The following is a 24,182-nucleotide window of genomic DNA, read 5'->3' on the forward strand; positions in this document are numbered from 1 at the left end:
AACACAGTGTTTACTATTGTGGCTGTAGTTTGTAGTAGGTCCTCAAAAACAGTAAGGTGCTCCTGTCATATAGAGGGTCTTTGAAAGATGTTTGACTAGAGCAGGGATGGGTAAACTTTCTGACTCGCGGGCCGCATTGTGTTAACAAAATTGGCCGGGGGGCCAGACTATATATTTGACACACGCACACTAGTTCAAGCTTATAGTTCTAACAGTCCACCTGGAATTACAGTATTTGTCATATTTTGCCTGTAAAAGTGTCATACAATCTGCTACATGTGCTTGTGTCCCTTTTTCCAGGAGCACTTTAACCATCAGACCACATCAAATCACAAAATTTAAAATTGTATTTTTTTTTTTTACTGAATAGGACATCCGGAATATACATAAATACAGGATGTGTGACAGACAGTACAATGTGAACTATACAGAGCATGTGAACGTCACTCATTTTAATTCCCAGACAGCGCAGTGGGTAGGTTAAGTTGTGTGTCACATTGGTGTTGACTTGTTTGTTTGGCACCCTGGGTGAGGTAGTTGTCTGTATCGCTGCATGTGAAAAGCTACTTACAATATCAAAAGGTCGTCTTTGTCTGAGATTGACTGACTGACTACTTGCAAGTCAGGTTGCCAGCTTGTATGTTCATCCATCCATCCATTTTCTATGCCGCTTCTCCTCATTAGGGTTGTGAGGGTACGCTGGAGCCTATGCTTGTATGTTATAAATTTAAATACTTTGGAAGCAACTGGTGGGCCGGATTCAAACGCTTGGCGGGCCGGATGTGGCCCCCGGGCCGTAGTTTGCCCACCCCTGGACTAGAGTGTTTGTAGTAGCTCCTTAAAAACCGCAGTGCACTCCTGTCATATGGAGCATGCGTGACTAAACACATCCTCAAAAACAGCAGCGCACTCCTGTCATATAGTATATCTTTGACTAGTGTTTATGCAGTAGGTCCTCACAAAAACAGAACGCTACTACCATATAGAGGATCTTTCAATAGTGTCTCTACAGTAGGTGCTTAAGTATAGAGCAATGGTTTCCAAACTTTTCACAGTAGCGTACCGCTTCAGACATCTGACTGGAGGTCATGTACCCCCTATTCCTGCACACTTAAAAAACATAAACCACACAATGAAAGATCTTTTATATATTACGAAACATATTATATATTATGACATTATATTAAAAAAAATAATTATTTTCCAACTGCACACATAAACTACTAATTTAAAACGGAGGAGGTATTTGAGGGGTAAGATACAGTATCTCCTGGCAGTTTTGTGTTCTGTTTGGTAAATTTACTTGTATTTGTAGGTGGATGTAGTATTTAAGTGGTGACAAGCAGTGGTAAGATGTGGTGAATTGTTATCTTAGTTTTTCATGAATTAGGAAATTTATTCAATTCGAGGCTTATTACTGAGCCAAATGGACATATGAGCACATATACAGTACTGTAGCATGAGATTATGCACCAAGTGAAAATACACAGCAGCACAGAGCAAACATAATTAAAGTTCACCTGTGCATTTACATACAGCATTAACATTTGTGAACAAGGACAAGGTGAAAGGAATAGAAAATACACGTCTGTCTGTGCAGTGTCGGAGAACGTCATTCACATACGTCTCAGGGGGTATACGGCGAAAGTGGCTCAACTCAAAGTGGCTTAAACTCAAAACCTGGTCGCAACCAGGTTTAAGTTACCATGGTGATACAGCTGCTTTAAAAGAGAGCTACCTTCGCTGAACATTCAAGTCTGACCTTTCAACTCAACATACAGTAGCTCGCTTCACAGAATACCTCCTCAATCTGCATCAAACATGGCGTGTTCAAGGTCCGCCTTACAAAGTGATAGAAACGCCCGAAGAAAACACATTATTCGTGAAAGCATAAATTTACTTGCAAATTTTCTTGTCAGTGCGTCCAGTCAACAAGCAAAATGACAGATTCATACAGCACTGAAAACACACTAATTAGTCACAGCACCACTAAGAAGACCAGCTCTCATTTGGCACACAATATAAATGATCTTGAAAAATCTTCAGATCATAAAGATTAAACACAACGTCCTCCACAAACTTACTTATTTGTTCGTCTAAGTTGTTCACAGAACAATGAACAACTTCATGCCGTCACCTTTCTTCTGTACTGCACTACCGGTGTTGTGGCTGCTCACATGAGGCGTTCAGGCGCATTAGGAAAAATTTAGTGTTCGGCGATAATGTAGTCGAGCCGTTTTTAATTTGTATTCACATACCCCCTACGGCAAACTTCGTACACGTAGGGGTGCATGTAACCCCACTTTGCGAACCTATGTAATATGATCCTCTATATTAAAGAGGCTCTTTGACTAGCAACCATAGCATTTTTAATTCATGACTTAACTATTTAATTAATGAAAAGTATATTTTTAAGATACAGCAGTCTTGTGTTAAGAACAATAGTGATGCCCCCCAAACTCCCGCTAGCAGTGACAACTTCGCAAACAAAGCTAAATATAGCTTTGCTTCTTCCTACTTAAGTTTTGCTTTTTCCTACTCCTTTTGGACATGTGAAACTGTCAAAGAATGATTCATGAGATGTATTCCATTGTAACCTTCATGCTCAAATAAACTAAACCAAACCAAACCAAAACCAAATATCACACATATCCACTTAATGCTTCAACAAGGTGTATGCTATTGTTCTAGTGTCACATGAAAACAAAACAATTGATATACTCTATACACAAAGTCCCCAACTAACAAACACAATTGGTTCCAAACGACCGCCCTTATGTTGAATCGTTCTTAAGTAGGGGAAAAGGTAATATTTTCAATGATATAGGTACGACATGTACGTGTATACATATACTGTATATGTGTATGTATGTAAATATGAGTTTGGATGCAGTAGTAATATTAAACGAGGATAATTAATGAAAAAAACAATAATAAAAGTGATATAATAATACGTAATGATAAATGTTATTTACCTTTGAAGAGGAGTCGCCGAGCATACGTCGTTGTGGTGGAGTTGGAGGAGGAGTTATTGAAAAAAAGGACAATTCGTCATCGTCGTTAGACTCTTCTAAAGGCGGTAGTGTTCTGTGGGTGGTGTAGAATTAAGCAGCCTATTAACTCTTCATGAACTTTAATCACACGCTGTGTCCGGGTTGTACAATTTAGCTTTCCATTTAGCTTTACACTGTATCTCCCCAGCTGTGTTGGTCTCATTAGCTCTAAGGCTGCATTAGCAGTGTCACAGTGCCCTCTACTGGTCAAGCATGTACAGTAGCAGTATAAATATTGATTGAGCCACTGACTACAAGGCAAAATAAAATAAAATATAGACCAGTCGGCTTGTGTTCGTATCAGCGAGTGTTCGCTAGTCGGGTGTTTGTAAGTTGGGGACCTAGTGTACTCACCACCTGTTGTTTTGGACTTAATTCACCGTTTCCGCATTTCTTCTTCTACGGTCAGGTTACTACCGCCATGATGTCCAAGATTAGAAAATTGAGAGATGGATGATGCCCGAGCAAAAAACCTGTTGTACAAAGCATCCTGTAGTCCTAGAATTGTGTATTGATTGTCTAATAAAAGCGAATAAGTCAAAACACCTGAAAACACAAAACGATAAAAGTTAACTTCCATCATGCTTCTTTGATTCCAATACTATATTGTTTGTGTTCCTACAGCTACTGCCCCCATGTGGCCTGGAATTGAATTACACGTCAGCGCTCCGTGTAGCATAGACCACTGTTACAATGATGTTCTTTTTGACAGTGTCAATCAAAAGGACTGCATTTAATCATTTTATTTGATTTTATTTCATTATCTTTGCATATGCACATTTTAATATTTAAATTGGTGCAAGTACGCCAAATTCTGTGACCAGTGAGTGTGTATGCATCAAAAACAAGGAGGGAAATGACATTCTGACAAGTGTGACAAAATACTGACACGTTGGCGATATACAGAGAATAAAAACTATTGACTAAATAAAGAAAGCAAGTATTATCTTTGTATTTTCTCTTTTGCAGAGGCCCCACCAACCGGGAGCTCCAAGAATGGATATGTTTTCCAGGAAATGGGTTAGTAACCTGTCATGTTGTTATTATGGACTACTTTACCAACATTGAAAACACAATTCCTCAGGATATCTGTAAGATTACAACCAATTTTCTTTTCCATATGGAAACGTACTGCAACAGTTATCCAGCTAATGCCTCTAGTTTATGGCCTATTTCACATGCTGGTGGAGTGTTGAGAGCCTAATAAATGCTTAAGTAATGAGGCGGTTGATCTCTGAGTTGACGGCGAGCAGGAGGAGAACAATCATCAGTCAAAACTCACACAGGGTTTGGGTTAATTCCCTTAATCCTCCTTAAAGGAGGCTTCCACCCAGGGGTCATATTATTTATCTCCAGTACAATAATGGGATTCACAAGGGGCAGCAATTGTTATATGGCTGCAGGTGTTGGTTGAAAGGGTGGGTTCTTTTCTGTGCATTGTAGAAGGAGTGTAAAGCAAACTGTGGAAAACACTTTTCAACAAAAGAGAGGCCACCCTACATAGAAGGCTGACATATGAAATCAATAAAGCTTGCTTAGTGTAAATCAGGGGTGTCCACAGTCCAGTCTGGAGGGCATTTGCGGCTATTTGATGATTTTCAAGCATCCTGTCATGATAAACATATATAAAACATTTCCTGTCAATTGGACACTTGCGGTGGGTATTTTCCACTCTGGCTTTGGGGGGAAGGTAATTTGTTTTGCGAGGATACACATGCTTGCACTATATGATAAGTTTTGTAGTGTGTGAAAGCCCTGAAAAAAAACCATGTAGTTGCAGACGAAACAATAATTGCATTGCTTTGAGCGTGCTTGATGAATTAAAATGTGAAAATGATCAAAGTGGCACCCCACAACCTTCTATTTTTCTATAAAAAGCTTCGACCCCACTGGTGCGAATGAATTAATTTTGAGGACTATCCACAGCGTTGAAGGATGGAGAAGAGGGTGAGGATTATGGGAAGAATTCTCCCGTCTCGCACAAGGAAATCATCTATGACAACCAGATCCAACTCAGCGCGTCAGGTGTGTAATGTGAATGCGAACAACCACTTTCATGCAGGATGATAGCTAAGGTCAAATTTATTGACATATTGCCATAAAATCAACATAAATATAGAATTCTTATTAATTTCTTATTTTATATTTCTCAAGTTAGTTCACAGCAGTTTACTTTCTGATGCTATTCAGGTTCTGACCCCAAGTTTGGTAAAGGTTGCTGTAACTTAAATATTAGTGACAATGTTTTTATTGACAGAACCAGAAGGACCAGGGTTTGGCCTTCTTAACACAACAAGAAAGGTAACATTCAGATTGTTTGATTTTAAACTGAATATATTGGCTGGTAATTATTAAAGGTAATGATAAAATGTAGTAACATCCCCCCTCTACACAAGTATGTGAAGCCGATGGACTTCCGCGAGGAGGTGCGGGCCCACAGGGACCTGGATGGCTTCCTGGCTCAGGCGAGCATCCTGCTGGACGAGGGCGCTTCCACGCTGGATGAGGTCCTGAGGCGCATGTTGAGCAGCGTGGCGGAGGACGGCCACGGAGGGGGTTGCGACGTGGACGAGGTCATGGGTTCGCTGTTTACTGACACGGGGAGGACGGAGTTGGATGGTAAGGTGACGTGAAATAAGAAATACTAGGGAGAGACTACGCTTCAGATTCTGATGTTGAAACTTGTTTTATTTTATTTTTCCGACAGTCCATCTTCTGTCAGAGACCATTCAGGGAGTGACGGCGACGCCCACTGGCATTCATTACCAGCAGTCCTGGCTCTGTATTCTGTGAGTATATTACCGATACACTGGCCTTGCACTAGTGGGGACTGTGCAGTTGGGGCAGTGCCCTGCTGGTTCCAGCAGAGGGTACTGTTTGTCAGCCCAAACCATTCATGCCGTTCATTAACTTGCTGTGGCGCCCCTTGACGGGGAAAAGCCGAAAACAAATAACATACCAAAAAAAAACATTACCGTTATGTGGGCCTTATAGTGAGGACTCTACAGTAGGGGCAGTGCCCCACTGGTTCCAGCAGAGGATGCTGTTTCTCATACTTTTTAACATAATGTGTTGTTTCCTGGCCTACAGTACAGCTTACCAAAGTGGTAAAGAAACATCTCTTTTTTTGAAACATACTGCATTCTTTTTTTTTTCCCATCGCTAACATACTTGTGTGCAAACTTACCAGCTGCAACGTCAGGACCCTGCAGAGACGTCATGTCTGCATCGCACGTCTGGAGAGGCCGCAGAACTGGGGGGTCAACTGCTGCGAGGCACGCTACGTTGTCCTCATCTTGGCCCCGTACAGAACGGTAAGACCTCGGTTTACTGTAGGAAAGTAAAGCCTGCGTCACAATATCCATTTTAAATACAACAACCCTCTTTTTAACATCCTAGAAAAGCACCAAGTCGGCCATTGAACTGGGAAGAACATTTGCCACCATGTTCTCAGACATTTCCTTCAGACAGAAACTTCTAGACACCAAGACCCAGGAGGAGTTCAAGCAAGAACTGGTCTGCCAGCGACAGCAGCTGTCTGTGGTCATGGAGAAGCCCGTTGTAGATGACGTGGATGAGTCCGATCCACGGAAAGGCAAAACACTTCAGGTATGCGTAAAGAATTGGGGTAAATGTTCCTGAATATGGAATATAAAGGATGACATAACAAAATAACCTATAACAATAAAGCAACATGTTCTCTCTAAGTCCTTCCTCATGGTGTAGTGCTCCAGCCAGGCATGTGAATATGAGGAGCCATGAAATGAAGTGCAAAATGATCTGATTATCCCCATTCCGCAATCCGTTAGTCGGGCCTGGGGAACGAGAGGCAGATGGGTTGGAGAAATGGCTGCCAAGTCTGCCTGGCAGCAGAATGATTGCAGACAAAGTACTTCATTATGTCCACCGAGGACATTTAGACACAAACACTCCCCGTGGAGAACACTTTTATTTGGGTGAATTAACACACTAATAGAAGAAAGGACCATTGCTAGTGCAGTGGCAGTCATACTGTTAAGAGGATCTTTGTTTTCACAGGAAATCCCTAAAAACAGCAGTATTGCTATAATATAGAGGCTCTTTGACTAGCATTTCTGCAGTAGGTCCTTAAAAAACTGTAGAGCGCTCTTGTCACATAGAGGATCTTTGAAAAGTGTTTTTGAAGCAAATACTTAAAAACTGCAGAGTACACTTTTCACATAGAGAACCACTAGCCAGTGTTTTTACATTAGGTCTTTAAAAACAGCAGAGCCCTACTGTCATGCAGAGCATTTTTGCCATAGGTCTTCAAAAACAGCATAGTTGAATAGCATCTATATGCAGTAGGTCCATAAAAACAGCAGCGCGCTCTTGTCATCTGGGGGATCTTTAACTAGCATTTTTGCTGTAGGTCTTCAAAAACAGCATAGATGACTAGAATATATTTGTAGTAGGTCCTAAAAACAGCAGCTCACCCCTGGCTTATACAGGATCTTTGACTAGCATTTTTGCAGTCGGTCTTCAAAAACAGCAGAGGAGACTAGCGTATGTATGCTGAATATCCTTAAAAACAGCAGAGCGCTACTGTCCATACAAGATCTTTAACAAGCTTTCTTGGAGTCGGTTCTCAAAAACAGCAGAGTTGAACAGCATATATATGCAGTACATCTTAAAAACAGCAGAGTGCACCTGTAATATAGATCTTTAACTAGCACTTTTGTAGCAGGTCCTAAAAAACAGCAGAAGGCTCCTGTAATATAGGGGATCTATGACAAGCATAAACCTACTGCTTGTGTTTGAATTTATTTATAACTATATTAACCATTTGGTGAGATGAGCGAGTACTTTGGCGACGGAGGAAAAGAAAAACAAGGTGTGGGGTGTCCATCTGCGTCGATCTATAGCAGTAGCATTGTAGTAGCAATTTGTGGTTACTTCAGTAGCTCTATTTTACAGCTCTTCAATATGTTGACCTTGTGTTCCACATGTGTCAGACGAGCTTCTGTGTTGTTTTTTCCATTGCAGTGCAAAGATTTCTTCAAAGCCGGTAAAGGTGTTTACAACGACCTCCGCCGCCGCCTGCCTCTCTACCCTTCAGACTTCACAGACGGTCTGTATTCAGCTGTTAACGCTGCTGGTGGTCTTTTTTTCCATCTTTAACACCACTTTGACTGATCAATGAAGGCATCATTGGGAAGGACCGCTCTCTGCTCAAGTACACCACCACCGCTATTTTCCTCTACATCGCCATTCTACTGCCTGCCATCGCCTTCGGTTCTCTGAATGACGAAAGCACACGAGGGGAGATCGGTAATGATGACACGTCACAATTACTAATGACTAAAACATGATACAAAGACTGGCAACCAAGCTCAAATGTCTTTCACAGATGTTCAGAAGACCATTGTCGGCCAGAGCATCGGCGGTGTGATCTACTCCTTGTTCGCTGGCTCGCCACTCGTCATTCCATTGACCACTGCACCGCTCGCCATCTTCATTAGCGGTGCATACTCACATACATACTGTACATAATAGTACCAAGAGGGATTTCTTTTAACACATCATGGTGTTTGCTCGCAGTGATCAGGGGCATCTGCGACGACTACGACCTTGACTTTGACGCGTTCTACGCCTGCATCGGCCTGTGGAACAGTGTGTTCCTCATCCTGGGAGGTTTATTCAACGTCAGCCTCCTAATGAAACTCTTCAAACGGTGAATGCACAACACCATTTTGTCAGGATGCCATGGGGGCCTGGCTCTTGTTAGAATTTACAAACCAACAATAATGCACCGTATTTAGTAGAATGCAGACATATTTTAAGAGGGAACTCCAAAGTGAAACACAATCTATTCTGTGACACAGAGTGAATTTTTTTCTATAGGAAATAAAAAAAAGTGAATTGTTCCAGACTCCAAATGTTACCATCACAAAATCTCCATTGAAATTGTACAGGCAATGTTTAAAGTAAGTTTTTAACATTCCTGACTGTTTTAACATTCCTGACTGTTAAATAACACAAAAATAAAGTAAAATTGCTCACAGGAAACGAGCCATTTTTACATTAGCATCTGCTTAGTGATTTGAATATGTGTACAACATTGATTGATATTCAATTAATCATAATTCTCATATTGTACTGAGCAGTTTTCGGTTGTATGGTTATCATCGCACGCTTCCTCCATGCCAATCACTGGTATCCCCTTCTATGGCGGCACCACAAAAAAAAAGCTTCAGATGAGGGTCATTCAACTCGCCACTAGTGCTGACTAGTGCTTTGGAGTAGGTCCTTAAAAATAGCAAAGCCCGGACATCATCTTTGATTAGCATTTTTGCATCGGGTCCTTATAAACAACAATACTCTTTGACTAGAATTTTTGCAGTAGGTCCTGAAAAACAACAGAATTTTGTCATATAATAAGTCAGACACGTTTCCAGTGAGGTTTGGACTCCGCCAGGGCTGCCTTTTGTCACTGATTCAGTTCATTACTTTTATGGACAGAATTTCTAGGCGCTTAAAACACTGCTAGGTGTTACAGCAAGGCGCTTAAAACAGCAGAGTTCATCTGTCATATAGAGCCTTCCTGTCATATAGAGCAGTGATTCCCAGCCACTGTGCGGCAGCAATCAGGTATGCCATGGGAAATTATCCACTCTCACTTAATTTGCCCAGAAATTGTGTATTTTTTATAAATAATATGGTGTTATTTAACTATCTATGCCAAAGACGCATAGTGACAGGCAGATTAAATGCTCTCCCATTAAATGGCAGAAGTACCTCTGGACTGGCAGACGGGTGGTGGTCCCCCTTTTTAGTTTCAACTATCGTGGGATCGCACTCTGCAGCCTTTCTGGTCAGATCTATTCAGGGGTTTTGGAAAGGAGGATCTGCCTCATAGTTGAATCTCAGATTCAGTAGAAGCAGTGTGGTTTTCGTCCTGGTTGTGGAACTGTGGACTAGCTCTACACTCTCGGCAGTCTTTTGGGGTTGCATGGGATTTTGCCCAACCAGTCCACATGTATTTTGTGTACTTGGAGAAGGCATTCAACTGTGTTCCTCTTGGACATCTGTGGGGGGTACTCTGGGAATGTGGGGTACCGGACCACCAAATTCAGGCATTTTCGTCCCTGTATGACCAGTGTCAGAACTTAGTCTGCATTGGCGGCAATAAGTCAGACTTGTTTCCAGTGAGGGTTGGACTCTTCCAGGGCTGCCCTTTGTCACTGATACTCTTCATTACTTTTATGGACAGAATTTCCAGTCAAGGTGTTGAGGTGATCCAGTTTGGTGGCTGCAGTATTGGGTCTCTGCTTTTTTTGGTGTCCTTCTGGTTTCATCGGGCCGTGACCTTCAACTCTCACTGGATCAGTTCGCAGCCAAGTGTGAAGCCTCTGGGATGAGAATCAGCACCTTCAAGTCCGAGTCCAAGGTTCTCACCAGGAAAAGGGTGGAGTGCCATCTCTGAGTCGGGAACGAGATCCTGCTCCAAGTGGAGGAGTTTAAGTCCCTCGGGGTCTTGAATTTGAAATTGACAGGCAGATTGGTGTAGTGATGCGGACTCTGCATCCGTCCGTTGAGGTGAAGAGGGAGCTGAGCCGAAAGGCAAAGCTCTCAATTTACTGGTTGATCTCAATTCCTAGCCTGACCTATGGTCATGAGCTTTGAGTAGTGACTGAAAGGACACGATCGTGGGTACAAGCGGCCAAAATTAGTTTTCCCCGTATGGTGGCTGGGCTCTGGGTAGGGTGGCTGTCTTCTAGGAGGAATTCGGAGCAGAACCGCTGCTCTTCTGCATTGAGAGGAGCCACATTCAGTGGCTCCCGGACGCCTCCCCGGGGAGGTGTTCATGCCACGTCTGACCAGTAGGAGGCCTCGGGGAAGACAAAGGACACAATGGAGAGACTATGTCTCTCAGCTGATCAGGGAACGCCTCAGGATCTGACGGGAGAAGCTTGGTGGTATGCCATGAGAGTTCGATGTAAAATATGTGGCCTGGCTCAAAAATGATTGAGAAACTCTGATATCGAGAATCCTTGACTTGCGTTTTTGTAGTTGGTGCTTAGAAACAACAAAGCACTCCTGTCATATTGAAGATTTTTTTGACTAGCATACAAATATTGCTTGTGTTTTAATTTCTGACCATATCATTCATTTGGTGAGGTAATAATGAGAGTATAAGACAGCATATGACAAAATAAGAACAACTGACTTTGGAGGGTCCACTGTAAAGACTGTAATGACCGTTTTCACCATAGCATATTTGCCATGTTTGAAGCATAAATTAACCAGGAACTACCACATGACTTTTCTCAGAAGCAAACCCCAGTTGAAATATTTAACTCTTCGTTGCATATATCATGTGACCTTCAGGCGAGGACAGACTGTGTTATGACTCCCTCACTTCTGCGTGTGCTGTAATGTTTCATTACATTCTGTGCTGTCATGTTGTGTCTGCTCGCATGAAAAATATAACCATGTTCTCCTCAGCTCCACAGAGGAAGTCATTGCATTGTTCATCTCCATCGCATTTGTTGGAGATGCAGTGAAAGGCACAGTTAAAAGTAAGTGAAATCACTTTGCATGGATAATTTGCAGTGTAATACATTCCATCCTAGTTTTTTGCAGGGTTAGGACCCGGGATCACCAACAAAAATGCAAGTAATTTAAACACCTATAAAAATGTCTATTTTTCACACATGCATTTAAAGTCCAAATTGCATATGTAGGTAGTCATTACTAATGAATGGTAATGTAAGATGATCAATGAACAGATGGAATCGGAGTAGCCTTTAGCCTGGTCGTCACGCAAGCGCAAGAGGCTCGCAACAACTTACAATAATATATTAACGTGTTGAGCTCGCTGCAAGTTTTGAGGCGGGCTTGACTGCCGAAGCTAGTGTTGCCAAATAAACTTTTGCCTCAGCACAACTATGCTGCATTTAAGAACCGCTGAACAAAGTGCGAAATCTCCATGCTTGACGACAAGCGCTATCAGTGAAGCATAAAGACATAAACATGTAAAAATTGTGGGCTTTCCACAGTGGTACATGTATGCTGCACATTTTACCCGTATTTATAAATTATTATTGAATGAGATGTGTTTTCTGCAGCAAAAAAAAAGCCTATTTTTTAAGAAAAAAAACTGACCAAACAGTCGCGAATTTGCGGGGCCGTGAATACTGAATCGTAATAGTGTCATTCTTTCACACTCTCTAGTTTTTGACCACTTCTTCCACGAGCCCACACTGGCGACTGCAAACAGCACGCTGGTGCTTCACGAGATCAGCGAGGTTCTAGAGAAGATGAAGAACCAGACAACAGGACATCCCAATGCCAGCATGTCCCTGATGGCTCACGCCGAAGGACACGCCTCAGTCTTCCTGCCCAAGTCTCTGGTGCTATGCTCCAGAGAGATCCCCATCCTGTGCCTGCTGCTCATGCTGGGGACCTTGTGGCTGGGTTACGCCCTCTACCTTATCAAGAGGAGGTAGGCCAACCACTGCAACACAGTGCGTTTCAGCACTTTAAATACATGACTTATGCAGCCTTGTGCTTACAATTTGAACTATAGCGCATATTGTGGCATATTTTGGTCTATTATATCTTTTCAAGGGACAGTACCATGGGATGTAATCTTGGCAGACCGAAAGAGGGAACCTTAGGCGAGATTTTATATGGCACCCCACATCGGCAATTTACATAAGCTTACAATACAATTTAACAAATTACAAATACACTAAGTCCCCAACTAACAAACACAATTGGTTCCAGACGACCGTTCTTATGTCGAATCGTTCTTACGTTAGGGAAAAGGTAATATTACCAATGATATAGGTACTACATGTACGTGTATACATATACAGTATATGCGTATGTATGTAAATATGAGTTTGGATGCAGTAGTAATATTAAACGAGGATAATTAATGAAAAAACAATAATAAAAATGATATAATAATACGTAATGATAAATGTTATTTACCTTTGAAGAGGAGTGGTCGAGCATACGTCGTTGTGGTGGAGGAGGAGGAGGAGTTATTGAAAAAAAGGACAAATCATCGTTGTTAGACTCTTCTAAAAGAGGTAGTGTTCTGTGGGTGGTGTAGAATTAAGCAGGCCTATTAACTCTTCATAAACTTTAATCACACGCTGTGTTGGGTTGTATCATAAAACTCTTAGCCTTCCTCTCTTCTCTTCCTCATCTTCCTGTATCTGTTGGTCCCATTAGCAATGTCACAGTGCCCTCTGCTGGTCAAGCATGTAGCAGTATAAATATGGACTTATAAGGCAAAACACATGAAAAAATAGACCAGTCGGCTTGTGTTCGTATCTCCGAATGTTCGCACGTCGGATGTTCGTTAGTAGGGGACTTAGTGTACTGTAAATACAAAAAAATCTTACCACAAAATAAAATCCTGTGAATAAATAATTCTCATAATAATTATGAACACAACAACCAACATCAATTTAAATAATCACAAACTTTGCACACAATAATGCTAGGTATAAACTGCATTGACATTATTCAATAACTATACAATTTTTATTATTCTATTTTTTTATGTTAATACAGATTGCTCATTAAGGGGTTAACAAGAAAAACAAGAGAATAATTCACTTTTGTTAAAAACTTTATATTCAAATACTTCTTAGCCCCCATTATTTAGTTATTTATAACCTCAAAAACATTTTTTTTTTTTTTGTAAAAAAAAAAACTACATGCGCCCTGTCCTACTCCAGGAAAAGCTCTCATACTTTGTTGTAAAAGTCTGATCACCCTCTGTTGAGCTTGGATATATAAGCCTTCATCTTGGCATTCAAAATTCATTGTTAACTTGTTGCTAAATCTACCGTAGCTGTAAGTGGTGCAGCTGGCAAAAAAAAAACAGGCTGGTTTTTCCTCTCTATGTAAGGATGGCAGCTACAAACACCTTCCAGCTAAAAAAAAAAAAAAAATACAAAAAATCTATTTATAACACAGTTTCAAACAAAAATATTCATGACCGCACGTCACTGGTAAATCGATACTGATATACAAGCTGTACACTGACTACTCTTAAGTATATTCAAGTTTACTTTCTACAGTATTGTGCCTTGAGAATATACACTGTAGTAAAAATGCTTCCTCAAATGTGAGGTGAGTGCTCACTTTTGAAAGATACTGTGCATATCCATAAATATGAGTGTGCCCTGCACTTGTTAGCACTGTATTTTATAGGGGATAAGTTACTTGCCAAGCACTCTATTTGTCTGACAGTCACCATGACCTATTTGGCCCTATTTTGGACCCGCCACAGGGAGCTATAAAGTGTGAAACGCCTGTAAAAAAAAATCAGCAAGAATCTCCCAGCTGAATAATGTTTGGCCCTTTTAGCCCATATCTGAACGACAAAATCCGAGAAGTAGTGTCAGACTGCGCTCTGCCCATCTCTGTGGTCATCTTCTCCTTCATCGGCTCCTACCTCTTCCTCGATGTACAGCGTGAGTGCACATCTCCACAGAGCTCATACGACATCTCAACCTCTGTCAGTAGACTTATTTTGTTCTTGTCTGTGTGACTCATGTTTAACCAGTCTGATGTTACCCTGCCAATGCTACGCTCTTGACAGTTCCTGTGTTCAGCGTTCACGACGGGCCCGTCTTCAACTACCCTCCCTTTGACAAGCTGTCAGGACTCAACACCCTGAGCGCAGTAGGCCTCGGCTTTCTCCTCGCTCTGCTCATCTTTATAGACCAGAACATCGTCATTTCACTGACACACGTGCCGGAACACAAGTAAGCGCTACGTTTTTGAGTGTGTGCTTTAATGCCTCTCAGCTGTGTCAAGAACATGTTTATTATTGTGGTTTGCTGTGGTGTAGAACCACATTGCAGGGCCCATTGCACAAAAGTGGGATTCACTCAGTCATCCAGGATAAATGACTGAGCTGAGCTCAACCAATCAAAAACAAGAGCGTAGAGGCTTCATTGGTTGCACAAAGCCCAAGCCAGGATGGGTATACACTGATTAATCAAGCCAGATGAAACCAATCCTGGATCAGTGTGCGTACGCGGCTTCTTTAAATAGACTCTGCCTATCGATCGCAGAGTCACCGAATCACCATGGCAACAAGAGCGGCGTACTTTCCCGCGACCGAAGAGGAAATCCTCAAGGAGGAAAAGAGCAAATAAAAAGGAAAGGCAACACCGCCACAGTCATAAAACAAAGAGATAAAGCGTGGCAAAGTATTGCAGAGACGATCTACAATACTTTGTGTGTAAGTAGTGCACTAATACACACTCACTGCTCCGCTGCAAAAATCATAATTATAATCCAAATAGTCAGTTAATGTTATGTTTGTTGCTTGTTCAACAAATCAAAAACAGCGGTGTAGAGTAACACCAATGAACTCTTTATTAGCGTATCACCATTACTCTCTCGTAGCTTCAACAGGGTGTAAACTTCCGGTTTCTCTTCGAGCGCTGAGGCTTCTGGGTACTGTAGTACACATCCACAACCAACACAATTAACATCTCCGAAAACGTAGTCGCACTATGATTATGATTCCGTTGAAATTGAAGGTGAAATTGACTGCAGATGTGAATGAAATTGTGTAAATACAACTCCATCCAACTCTACAGCTCTTTATCTTGTATGTGTGTCTTTGTATTTATGTGGGATGTGTATTTTATATATACTGTAGCAGGGGCGAATCTAGCTTTTTTGAAAAGGGGGGGGTGTGACCGAGGCTGGAAATGGAGCGAGGCCCTCCCCCAGAATTTTTTTTATAATTAGACCTCATTTCCTGCAATCAGGTGATATCTGAGGCCAATTTTATGTCCTTAATTTCAAGAGTTTGTTGTTATTTTTGTCCTCGGAATATATCGTTTAAGCCAAAACATTCTATTTATAAAATTACGCCGAAATCGTAATGGTTGGCATCTCTGGGTTGTCAATGTCAAAGTGTGCCGGCCGCCAGCCAGATTGACCGGCTATTCAGATAAAAAGGCCGTCTATTTCCCCCCACTCCCCCCTCTAAATCCACGCCTGTTATAGTATGTGTAATGATCTAATATATAACCTAATGATTTCAACCTCATCTAAAACCCTTTATGTTCAATGATAGCATGTGCTAGTATGACAACGTGCGGTTGTGCACCAAAAAATATGCACATTAGCACTCAATAACATAATCAAAACTTACCTTAAAGCATTCCCACATACTGTAGTATCAGCATTTAGAACCAAATATGAGGTGAAAGAAAAATGGTAAAAAAAAATAGTATAGTAGTCTCGAGGAAGTGCGCACACACAATGGTGCGATCAAGGACAGTTGAACAAAGTGGGACAAGTCGCCGCTCGCAACAAACAACGTGTACAGTACATGCAAAAACTATGGGATTTGTAACTGCATATTATTTTTTAAATAAGATAACGGCCTATATTTTAAAAATGGATATGCATTTACATAAAATTTGATGTAGTTATTTACAAATGTATTTTTTTTAAGTTTATTTTTTTTAATCATTGCACCTGAAAGCTTCCCGCGGCACCACAAAAATGCTAGTCAAAGATCCTCTAAATATAAGGAGCATTCTATTGTTTTTGAAGACCTACTACAATAACGCTATTCAAAGATCCACTGTAGGACAGGAACATGCTGTTATTTTTTGGAACCTACAGCAAAATGCTGGTCAAAGATTCTTTATATGACAGGAATACACTCATGTTTTTAAGGACCTACTGCTATAACACTAGTCAAAGATCCTCTGTATGACAGGCACATACTGCTGTTTTTAGTAACCTCTGCAAAAATGCTGGTCACAGAGACGGGAATATGTTGTTGTTTAAAAAAAAAAAACACCAGTCAAAGATCCTTTGTATGACAAGTGCTCTGCTGTTATTTGGAACCTGCTGCAAAAATGTTAGTTGTTCCTAAATTTTGAACTGAAGTTGTGCACCGGCCCTGATTTGGCCTAAAGCCACCAGTTGTAAAACAGCCCGTTGTAAAAGATTAACCATAGTATGATAACCATAGGACCAGATGTAACTTATTGACTGCAGCTCTCAGTGTAATGCGTTTCTACATCACTGTGAAAGAGCATCATAAGCTGTCTTGTTTATGTTGAAAAACAAAGCATACCATTGAATCCTGTGCATTTGTTGGTACCAGGCTGCTCAAAGGCACGGCATTCCACTGGGACTTAGTGCTGACGGGCCTCATCAACATCCTCATGTCCTGTCTGGGGTTGCCATGGATGCACGCTGCCTTCCCGCATTCCTCCCTGCACGCCCGTCAGCTGGCCAAAGTGGAGCAGCACGTGGAGAACGGCCACCTCTACACCACGTACGTCAACCACAAGCAAATTGAATATTCTTATGTTTGGATGTGGCTAAAAGTTAAAAAGTATACAGCAAGCTGGTAAACCAGGGATGGGCAGCATATGGTTCGTGTGCCATGAAGGGCGAGCGAGACATTTAACCCACAAATGCTTATGATAACGTACATAATAATACTGTACATTTGCAGGGCTCAAGGTTTTATTTTACAATACTGTATGTAGCAAAACCTGCCTTGGCATCGCAGCTGTCTTCATCAGCGCATGCAAACACTGGAACACATACACAACAATGGACAAACGGCAGCGCGCAGTGATACAAACTGAGAGAAAATAACACCGAGCCATTGAGAGGTCTGACTTTTTTTGTGGGCAACGGTTTTGCGATGTAAATGTATTACTCTTTTGAACGCATAATGTTTTTAGAAGCAAAAATGCCTAACTTAAGAGACTCCAGCAACTAGCCGGAACTACGAAAACCGACCAGAAGTGGGCTCACGAGACAAAGCGGGGGAAAAGTCACTGTTGATGTACTACACTGCTAAACGGGATGTCATAGAACTTGATGTCAAAAAATCCTTTAAGTCTTCCTGTTAAGGGAAAATACCCAATGTTTATTATTTACTGAAGTGCAATTTTGTTTACAGAAACTTTACTCCATTTTATTTATTGTTTTTATTGTTGTGTGGGGTTTTTATTTGAGTGCTTTTTTTCTTAACAGAGACAGGGTCTATTTTTTGTTGTTGTCGGCTATGATTTTTATTAAAGTGCAATTTTTGCTAAAAAAAAAAAAAAGAGATTGTGAGTCCATTTTATTTTCATTGGGGTTTTTTTTGTCTTTTATTTTTTTAATTTATGTTGTTTGTTTAATTTATTTTATTTAAACGGTGTTGACATTCCAATTGCAATGTTAAAGACTCTTGAGAAATTCAAGTTTATTGCTTTTGATATGGTGTACCCGCATTATTATGCCATATACTGTATTATCATTACATTAATGAAAAAATGGTCTCAAACTAATGTTGACAATAATATTGTTTATTGGCAATAATTGGTAGGACAGCGAAATTTGTTATCGTGACAGGCCTAGTCATTTTAAAAGTAATTCGCAGGCTGAAAAAGTGTGAGTACCCCAGGACTACACACTTACCACGTGCAGGATGATGCTGTGTGTATGCCCAAATCTGCAGACAGGAAGTGGCACGAAAACAAACAATAAACCCACGTCAATGAAAACATAATCTCCTGCAGCAAGGTTTTCCGAACACAGTGTGATTGTCTTGGAATGTCGATAATGAGGGTCTCAAGGACAGCTTGAACTAAAAGACAGCTAAATAAACCTAAAAAAAAATCCAGACAAAGCATATTTTTCTTTCCTGATATCTAACAGGATCGTGAGCGTGAAGGAGACGCGCCTGACCTCACTGGCCGCCAACATCCTGATTGGCCTGTCTGCCTTCATGCTGCCCATTCCCCTCCAGTGGATTCCCAAGCCCGTCCTCTACGGGCTCTTTCTCTACATCGCTGCCACTTCGCTGGATGGGAACCAGATGGTGGACCGCATGGCCTTGCTGCTGAAGGAACAGGTGTGCAAAAGACCTGTTTGGACATCAATTTTCATGCGGATTGATTACAGAAAACACTTGTGGCACCCCCTATGTGTTGTGGTCAAAATGCTTTGAAAGACATGCTAGCATACGTGTAATGCAGATACCCTCAAACTTTTAGAATTGTTATCCAAATGTCCAATGACTTATGGGCAATTAGTTAGGTGCCCCTACAAAGACGTTTTGCTTGATGGTGGCCATGTTTTTCAACCAATCTTGCTCAGCTTTTCCATACTTTTGCTCGTCAGTCCCCCTAAAAGTGTGTACCACATTTCATGGTGATTTGGCTAAACCATGGGTAGGGAACCTTTTTGACTAAGAGAGCCATGAAAGCCACATATTTTAAAATGTATTTCCATGTGAACCAAATAATATTTTTTAACACTGAATACAACTAAATGCGCACATTTTTATGCATGGCCAACAATTTTAGAATATAATAAGTCTCTGAATTTATTCTTTTTAATAATGCTATACTGGAGCTAACCAGGGCCGCACGGTGGTCTAGTGGTTAGCACGTTGGCCAACACAGTAACAGCCTGGAGATCGGGAAGACCTGGGTTCGATTCTCCCTTGCGCATTTTCTGTGGGAGTTTGCATGTTCTCCCCATGTGCGCGTGGGTTTTCTCTGGGTACTCTGGCTTCCTCCCACATTGAGGTTAATTGGCGACTCTAAATTGTCCACAGGTATGAATGTGAGTGTGAATGGTTGTTTGTCTATATGTGCCCTGCGATTGGCTGGCGACCAGTCCAGGGTGTACCCCGCCTGTCGCCCGAAGTCTGCTGGGGTAGGCTCCAGCATGCCCCCGCGACCCTAAAGAGGAAGAAGCGGTATAGAAAATGTAAGGATGGATGGAGCTAACCAATAATAAAATACCTATCACCAGTAATACGACTTCTGGTGCTGCATGGTTTTGCTCGGTACTCCTCATCTTTCTTTCTTTTCGCCATCTTCTTTGTCAAAACGGTTTGCTCTGGAGGAAAGTTTACTTCTTGACCTCTCAATGACCCGGGTAGGCTACCGCATTATCCACTAGTCATCAAGTTTTGGTGATGATTAGTGAAAATATACTGTATGAAGGACATCTGGCATAGGCTGTGTGCATTGCGGTAGAAAATGGATGGATTCAAATGCATGAGAAGGTTTTATATTTCGAATGTTATTCTTAACACAGTGAATTCTACAAGGTTTTACTTAATGTCAGCAGAAAAAAAATCAATTTTATTGTGTCAGGAAATGTCTGAGAGTCACTTACAGTCATCATAAAAGCCACATCTGGCTCTCGAGCCATAGGTTACCTCCCCCTGGGCTAAACACATTAAAGTTACAGTGCGTATATAATGGTCAAATACCAACAGTACTGCTAATATTTTTCTACTTTTAGCTTAAGTCAGTAATGCTTTTGACATTTTCTCTTGTAGACCGCCTATCCCCCCACCCACTACATCCGCCGTGTGCCCCAGAGGAAGGTGCACTACTTCACGGGGCTGCAGATGATCCAGCTCATCATCCTGTGTGCCTTCGGCATGTATCCTCTGCCCTACATGAAGATGGTCTTCCCCCTCCTGATGATCCTGCTTGTCCCTGTCAGGTGAGGACATGGAAAGAAGCTTGTTACTGTATACAGTCAAACCTGTCTTAGCGGCCACCTTTATAGAACGGCCACCTGCCTATAGCAAAAATCCCCCCCAGCAAATTTACATGTTATAGTCCCTGTGTATAGCAGTCACCTGTCCAACACAGCCAGCGGCCACCCATTTTGTCTCCCTTGGTCAATATCTGACTGCATATAGCGGCCAAATTACCAACTCAAGTAGAAGCTTCATGCACGAAAAAGTTTTGTTTTTCAATCAATGAAGCCGTCGTGTGTAGACTTTAATTACTGAGTCCTAGCTCAGTCACAATCATTCACAAGATCCACACAAACTGTCAGTTGTTCCACATAAAAAAGCCGTCTTCTTTTGAGCTTGCTATTTCCTGGTCAAACATGTAACTTTAAGAGCATTTGCACCAAAACATTACCGCAAATAAGGCTGGGAACAGGACGTGCTCCCATCGACGCTACAATAAAAAAAAAAAAAACATACGCCAGCATGCATGCGGCAGCAGGAGCAAAACTGAGTTCGGTTGTACTTAATTGAAGTATTTTAGAATGTACTCACGTTATTTTTCATCAATCCTCATCCACAAATCCATCAAAGTCCTCATCTTCTGTATTCGACACAAACAAAGCCGTCTTCTTTTCCGTTCGCTACTAGTCTGTTAACTTGTCAGTGTTATTCAGCTCCGAAGCAAAGAAGGAAACTTCTCCTGTTGCTTCTGCCAACTTTATTTATTGAACGCGGCCACCAGACAGCAGCTCAGAACACACACACATCTCTCAGCATCGTCTCTCTTTCCTGCTTGCCCACAAGGCAAAGGCTAAACAAGCCCCACTACATAGCTGTCCAGCCAATGCCTGTAAGAAATGACACCGTTTATTTCCTGGTGTGCACTGGTCAATACTGTAATGCCGCTTGTTGTGGGGAAGGAGAGACTCACGTCGCCGATGCACTTTGATGGCTTTATTAACAGCGGAGAACACTGCAGGACTTTACATCCACGCCAACATAAACACACTTCCCAACTCTCTCCAAACTCACAGCTAGCACTGAGCCTAGCTCTCCTGCTCGGGACGCCCACCGTCACTTCCCGTCACTTCCTGATGAACTAAAGCTGTAAAAAGTAAAATATTAAAAACAAGCGTAAGACATTACTAGCACAGCTTTGTTCTGTGGGTCGTGGATATATTCTATCAGTTATTATTAAGCCTCTAGCTTCCTTTTAGTAAGTAAAAACCTTGGCTATGATTGCACTACATTGTCATGTACGTAGACCTACAAAGTACACTTGGAAGAACAAGAGGTGAATAAATGTATTGCAACTGATGTGAAACTGATGAGGGGTAGGATTAAATAAGCTTTGCTTCTTACTACTCCTTTTTGAACATGCAAAATTGTGAATTGTACTATGTGATGTGCTACTGTTTGAGTCATGCATGTTCAGGATTAAAACCATGAACCATGATAATAACAAGCCTAGTAGTGCTGTACAACTTTTATCCACAGTCCGCAGTGCCCTCTACTGGTAAACATTATTATTAAAAAAAAAAGATTCCCCCCTTTTTTTTTTTTCCTCTACTGGTCAACATTCAAACTGGATGCCAACCTGTCTATAGAGGCCACCTGTCTATAGCGGCCACTTTTGCAGACTCCCTCTAGTGGCCGCTATAGACAAGTTTGACTGTATTTCTTTACAACGTATAAGAGGCACAGCACGAAAACATCAACTTTACTTGTTAGAGTGAGTCCTCATGTTGCATCATGTAGACTTCTCCAAAATCCATGAAATTACCATGGAGAAATTTGTGTTAGGTTAAACGTTCTAGAGAAAGCTACACAAAGTGGAAATGTGACATATGTGAATGGACAGACCTTTACCTTCCCTGCGCAAAATGACATTTGAATTGTGTGTGTGTGTGAATGGACAGACAGATGTTTGCAATACAGGTATGTGTGTGTGTGTAAATGGATGGACAGAAAGAGACATTTGTGTTATGTTTGTGTTTGTAAATGATATGACAATGACAAGCATGTACATTCCCACTTTATGTAAATACACAGACAGAATTCGACATGACCTTTTTATGTAAATGGACAGACAGTTCTTTGTCTTACAACTTCAAGTAAATAGACAGATGTTTGCATTATTTGTCTTTACAAAGGACATACGTTTAGATATTTTTTTAATGTGAATAGACAGACTAAACTTGCATTGTGTGTGTATGTAAACGGACTGTAAATGTGCAGACATAAGTTTTCATTATCTCATACCTAAATGGACATAGTGTGTATGCAAATGGACATTTACACTGTCAGTGTAGACCACACAGATGTTTGCATTGTGTATGTATAAATGGACTAGTTGCGTGAATGGATATATATAGATGTTTGCATTACATTGTGTGTGTGTGTGTGTGTGTGTGTGTGTGTGTGTGTGTGGAAATAGACAGGCATGTACATTATCTGTGTATGTAACCTGTGTACAGGTTTTCGTTGTTTGTTTATGGAAATGGGAGCTGACATTTACATTATCAGTGTGTGTAAATGGTCAGACTGTTGGTACCATGATTTGTGTGTGTGTAAATGGACCTCTTTTTAAGTAGCTGGACAGACAGAAGTTTGCTTTATCTGTGTATGTAAACGGGCATACATTTGTTTGTATGTAATGGGCACAAAGACATTTTGCAGTGTGTGTGTGTGAATGGACACTTCTTCATCTGTAGTTCCTCTAGGTACAGTATATGCGTATATGCAAGTGTGCCAATCATGTGCTCTGCATGTTTCGCTTTCAGGACCAGCTTGCTTCCGAGAATGATTGACGCCAAGTATCTGGACATCATGGACTCCCAGCACATGTAGAAGAGGATGTAGAGCAGAGGATGCAGACAATGCAAACATGACGTTTTAGCATTTTAGCAACACTTTGACTATTGACACACCTCATTGGCTTGTTCACAATCAGTGTACTGAACCGTTTCCTGCAACATAATCAATCACTCACTTACGGTACATACGTACATCACTAGTGAGCTGGTAACTGCAAAACCAAAAATTCTCCCCCTCTCACCCAGAATAATTGTACAATAATCGTTTTTTTTTCAGTTTTGCTTTTTGTATTTTGTATTTTTAGTTTGTCCATTGAACATCTTTTTTAAAAACATAAAAAAAATACATCAATAAATCGTTTGAGACAATCAATTAGACGTGTAATGTGATGTATGTTATTATATAGAACATTGGTCCAATGCAATGCAATGTAAACAAATAAATACATTCTAAAGAGTAAGTTATCTGTTTTTTATGGATATCTGCTGCGCGGGGTGCATGTGAAGCTCCTCCAGTAGATGGCAGTAGAAGCTTAGCTGCTGGATGGTGTTTAAACTGAATAAACTAACAAAGTAGAATTTGATTCTTAGATGATTCCATCTGACAAATGATACACAGGATGCATTTGCTGTCTTCCAATTTGTTTACCTCTACTCAGTCAATGAAAAAAACAACTAACACAGATCTGGGAATTCAATCATCGCATGTATTAAAATTGTATAGTACAGTTTACAATGGGAGAAAGTACACATGATCTCCAAAGTTGTATTTAAACCTCAAATTTGCTGAAAAATATA

The 24,182-nt window shown here is 41.1% G+C and overlaps 1 protein-coding gene and 1 long non-coding RNA gene across 4 annotated transcripts in view; one reads left to right on the top strand and one right to left on the bottom strand.

Moving 5' to 3' along the window:
* LOC129189677 (uncharacterized) overlaps positions 1–2,188 on the bottom strand; it is a 53,668-nt gene extending 51,480 nt beyond the window's left edge. For both annotated transcript variants that reach the window (XR_008572843.1, XR_008572842.1), the window contains exon 1: positions 2,085–2,188. This is a non-coding gene — a long non-coding RNA (uncharacterized LOC129189677). The remainder of the gene's footprint in view (positions 1–2,084) is intronic.
* The window catches only part of LOC129189674 (solute carrier family 4 member 11-like), a 29,228-nt gene extending 5,295 nt beyond the window's left edge, over positions 1–23,933 (top strand). Inside the window, exons 2-20 of one of the 2 annotated variants that reach the window (XM_054791633.1) lie at positions 4,023–4,073; positions 4,980–5,078; positions 5,317–5,354; positions 5,450–5,672; positions 5,761–5,842; positions 6,244–6,367; positions 6,453–6,662; positions 8,058–8,142; positions 8,217–8,342; positions 8,422–8,535; positions 8,613–8,745; positions 11,520–11,593; positions 12,249–12,519; positions 14,406–14,512; positions 14,641–14,806; positions 17,185–17,358; positions 18,741–18,936; positions 20,380–20,549; positions 23,352–23,933. In XM_054791633.1, coding sequence (XP_054647608.1) covers positions 4,023–4,073; positions 4,980–5,078; positions 5,317–5,354; positions 5,450–5,672; positions 5,761–5,842; positions 6,244–6,367; positions 6,453–6,662; positions 8,058–8,142; positions 8,217–8,342; positions 8,422–8,535; positions 8,613–8,745; positions 11,520–11,593; positions 12,249–12,519; positions 14,406–14,512; positions 14,641–14,806; positions 17,185–17,358; positions 18,741–18,936; positions 20,380–20,549; positions 23,352–23,418 — 2,510 coding nt within the window. In that variant the 3' untranslated portion in view covers positions 23,419–23,933. Of the gene's footprint in view, positions 1–4,022; positions 4,074–4,979; positions 5,079–5,310; positions 5,355–5,449; positions 5,673–5,760; positions 5,843–6,243; positions 6,368–6,452; positions 6,663–8,057; positions 8,143–8,216; positions 8,343–8,421; positions 8,536–8,612; positions 8,746–11,519; positions 11,594–12,248; positions 12,520–14,405; positions 14,513–14,640; positions 14,807–17,184; positions 17,359–18,740; positions 18,937–20,379; positions 20,550–23,351 lie in introns of both variants that reach the window. The other variant, XM_054791632.1, reaches the window with a different exon arrangement.
* Positions 23,934–24,182: the final 249 nt, after the last annotated feature.

The sequence above is a fragment of the Dunckerocampus dactyliophorus genome, chromosome 11 (genome assembly GCF_027744805.1).
Source record: "Dunckerocampus dactyliophorus isolate RoL2022-P2 chromosome 11, RoL_Ddac_1.1, whole genome shotgun sequence".
Taxonomy (NCBI): domain Eukaryota; kingdom Metazoa; phylum Chordata; class Actinopteri; order Syngnathiformes; family Syngnathidae; genus Dunckerocampus; species Dunckerocampus dactyliophorus.